We start from the raw sequence: 3,824 nt of genomic DNA on the forward strand, positions 1-3,824 counted from the left end.
TTTTTCATCTTGAGTTCTATTTTGTTTTTACAACACCAAAAAACCTCATGATAATGTTGCTAGTTATATTAATACCAGACATGAAATTATGATCTCTAGAGCATTACAAATAAATCCAAGAAGAAGAAGAAGTTAATATAACTTCAGATAATTGAAAAGTGTTCGGTTATCAACCAATTACTTAATATGTCAGAGCCTTGGCCTCTTCATATGTAAAATGGGAGGGATAAAATTTATGCTACCTATCCCATAGGAATGTTGTAAGGATTGCTTTTTGCAAACTTTGCTATTATAAATATATTACTAATAATCTACATATGATATCTAATCCTGTTATTCAGTATGAAGATATAAAAGAATTTCTACTGAATTTTCCATGACAATTTAATCACTCAGATGCCTCTTCAACCTTCCTTCATTACATAATATAGACAATCCAAACCTGCTAAGATTTTTCTCCTCTCCTCTTCATGCCTAGCTCCACCTTTCCTCTGACTGTAATTCTTCTTTCCCCTCCAATAATATTCTAACACATGTCTCATCAAGGTCCCTCCCTTTCTCTCTGCCCTCCCAAACCCCACAAAGACTCTCTGCTATCCATTTCTGGAGGAAATAAGAGACACAGGGAGCTTCTCAGACCCATGACCAGATGGACCTGCCATATGCAAGAGCCATAGCAAATAAAATAGGTGAGGAAAAATAATCCTGGCATTAGGCCTCCCAAGACCCAGATATGAGAGGGGGGGGAAAAGGAAGAAAGAAAGAGAGAGAGAGAGAGAGAGACAGACAGACAGACAGACAGACAGACAGACAGACAGACAGAGACAGAGACAGAGATACAGAGACAGAGAGAGAGACAGAGGGAGACAGACAGAAAGAGACAAAGATAGAGACAGAGAAACACACATAAAGAGAAGCATTGCTGAATTAGAGGGATGCATATTGTATATGGGGAAGCAAATGATGATGATAAGGAAAAATAGTGCCTTAAAGAGGTTTTTGTGGTCCAGAGGAAGAAACAATCAAATGAAATTTGATTATAGTGGTTCTGAGACTTGCTATGAGATTCTGGGCAAATTTCCCCTTTCTCTATTTCATTGCTTTTATTTATAAATATGATAGAGTTGTCATTTATCTCTTCTATTTTTTCCAGCTTTAGTATTCTGTGGAAAAATAGTAAACAAGCACTCACTCTATGTCCAGTAAAATACCAGAAGCTGTGAGAAAGTATAAAAGCTAATCCCTGAAGTCAGTCAAGGGTATTTCAGTCTAACTGAGAAGACAAGCCTTTTGTTTGTTGTTCAGTCATTTCCTTTGTGTCTGAGTCCTTATGACCCTATCTGGGCTTTTCTTGGCAAAGATCCTGGAGTGGTTTGCCATTTCCTTGTCCAGCTCATTTTATAGAGGAGGAAACTGAGGCAAACAGGGTTAAGTGATTTGCCCAGAATCACACAGCTACTAAATGTCTGAGATTTGAACTCAGAACTTCTTAAATCCAGACCCCATGCTGATGAGTCTAAGGATAGCAAAAAAGAAAAAAGACCAATGTGGTCAGAAACAGTTCATGTTTGAGATGAGATTTGACCTAGGCCTTGAGAGATGGAGAGAATTTAGATCAGCATTTGGGAGGGAGGGATGATGTTCAAGGTATTTAGAAGATCATGAGAAAGAGATGGAAGCTTCTAGTGTGCCTCTGTCTTCTTCTTCTTCCACCTCTTCTTTCCCTATAGGAGAGAAAGCAAAAAGTGTGAATGGGATCTTCCCCCTGCTGCTGTTATTGGTGCTTGCTTTCCTTCTGATGCTGGGTCTGAGTAGAAGTCTGGATGATGACCTTCCAAATGAAATGACTTTTGCGGAGGAGCATATAGACTACCCTAAATCTGAAGGCTTGGCCAGATACTGTAACTTCATGATGCTGAGAAAAAAAATCCGAAATCCCAATGAAACCTGCAAAAAGAAGCACATATTCATCCATGAGAATCTAAAAACCATTGGTACCATCTGCACTAACTTTAGTATCATTACTACATGCAAGTACCCTTCAAGGATGGATTGCTACAAAAGTCAGGTGAAGCTTCAGCTGACTGAATGTAGACTCATTGAAGGAATTAACTTCCCAGGATGCAAGTACCTGACTAATATCAAATTCAAGTCTATCCTCTTGAACTGTAATGATTATGAACCTGTAAACTTATATGGAATTGTGGAGAATTCCTAGACTAGTTTCTTTGCTTGAGAACTCCTGTCTTTCATATCTAGGTGTGAATCATCCTCACTGATCCCTAGAATAAACAAGGGGGGGGGGGACTGAGAGGAGGAAGGGGAATAAAGGTGATCTCCTGAGTAAAATAACTGGGGGCTAGTAATGATCCTTGCAGAGCAGAAAGTTTTGCAGTACTTCTGAGTGTACTTTTCTATTTTTTTTTTGTCCTCAATAAAATAATTTACTGCACTGAATGATGAGCTGTGAGTGTGTTTAGGGATGCCGGAGGCAAGCAGGTATTACCTGTAGGTATACTAAAGGATTTTTAGATCATATGTTGAATGAATATAAATGGAAGGTAAACTATATATTATTAGGGGTTCCTGAGAAGAGCTCTAGTACTCTTTGAGATGCTATTTGAAATTCTACTATTACAACTTTATTCCTCTGTCTCATTTTTGCTTTCTGTTAAATGAAAATATCATTGAATTTAATTAAATCTTACCAATCATTTATTAGTGAGTGAATTTATCAGTTTTAAATTTAGATTGAGATTGGGTTGTCATGAATAAGTAGGATTGGAGTAGAGACAATATGAGAATGCTGGACATCTAGGTATTAAATTGGAGATGGGGAGTATATTTGAGGAGAAGGAAGAATGAAGAAAGACTTGCTTTCCCTCCCAGCCTTATTCCTAACATTCTCTGCACTTCAAAAAATTACCTTCTCTACCATTAGCTTATCCTGAAACTTGCCTAACATCTGGAACAGGCTACCATTACTCACCCACCCACTCACCATGAAATATCTCACCGCAAGATAGATAATCAGCCAGCTAGACACAACACACACACACACACACACACACACACACACACACACACACACACACACACACACACACACTCCTCCCACTGGTGAATTTCTTCAGGAATCTCCCTTTTGTGGGGGGCCTGCTTTCATTCTGCTCCTGACTTTCTTTGTACTTCAAAACCATGCTCTACTTCACTTCTCTCTTGCATTCCTTCTACCTTTATTCTTCCGTGCACATACCCTTTTTAGTTCCTTTTTGTAGCTTGTCTTCCCCTAGGAGAGGGTAAGATTTCTGAGAGCAGGGTCTTTCTTTTTTCTTGTAACATGTAAACCCATTGTTTAGCATTTACCATATACCTGACATATGGTAGCACTTACTAACTGCTTATTTCCTTTCTTTTTTTCACATTATTGTCTTTCATTTGCTCTTAAATCTTCAATGCTGTTTGTCTAACTGATCATTGTATATAACATTACATCTCCATCTCCATAACAACTTTATACAAGTAGACTGCAATATCTAAAATGAATCCTCTCTTATCCTCTGCCTTGCAGATTCCCGCAAAGCACATTTCAAATGCCACTTCCTATATGAGGTCTTCCCTATCCCCTTTTCCTCCACATTTCCAGTTCTTAGAACTCTCTTCCTTTTAAAAATCACCTTGTATACATTTTGAATTTATTTACTTGTGCACACATTGCCACCCCTTCCTCTCCCCACCCCCCATCCCCCAAAGTAAGCAAGCTTCTTGAGGCTGCTAGGTGGTACAGTACACAGTGAACACTTTTGTCTCATAAAGTTTCATTT

General features: G+C 38.5%; 1 protein-coding gene across 1 annotated transcript; it reads left to right on the forward strand.

Moving 5' to 3' along the window:
• Nucleotides 1-605: 605 nt before the first annotated feature.
• Nucleotides 606-2,277, forward strand: LOC141520149 (putative inactive ribonuclease-like protein 12). Its single transcript, XM_074231971.1, has 2 exons — nt 606-689; nt 1,731-2,277. Exons 1-2 carry the CDS (start codon nt 650-652, stop codon nt 2,216-2,218), a joined length of 528 nt encoding a protein of 175 aa, XP_074088072.1. The 5' UTR covers nt 606-649; the 3' UTR covers nt 2,219-2,277.
• The last annotated feature ends 1,547 nt before the right edge of the window (nt 2,278-3,824 follow it).

Source organism: Macrotis lagotis, chromosome 4 (assembly GCF_037893015.1).
Source record: "Macrotis lagotis isolate mMagLag1 chromosome 4, bilby.v1.9.chrom.fasta, whole genome shotgun sequence".
NCBI lineage: Eukaryota > Metazoa > Chordata > Mammalia > Peramelemorphia > Peramelidae > Macrotis > Macrotis lagotis.

What these genes read in the sequence shown, in the direction of transcription:
- LOC141520149 (XM_074231971.1), top strand. Translation starts at nt 650, where the DNA reads ATGGACCTGCCATATGCAAGAGCCATAGCAAATAAAATAG. An exon ending in AGCCATAGCAAATAAAATAG is followed by an intron (nt 690 to 1,730) that starts GTGAGGAAAAAT and finishes CTTTCCCTATAG; the next exon opens with GAGAGAAAGCAAAAAGTGTG.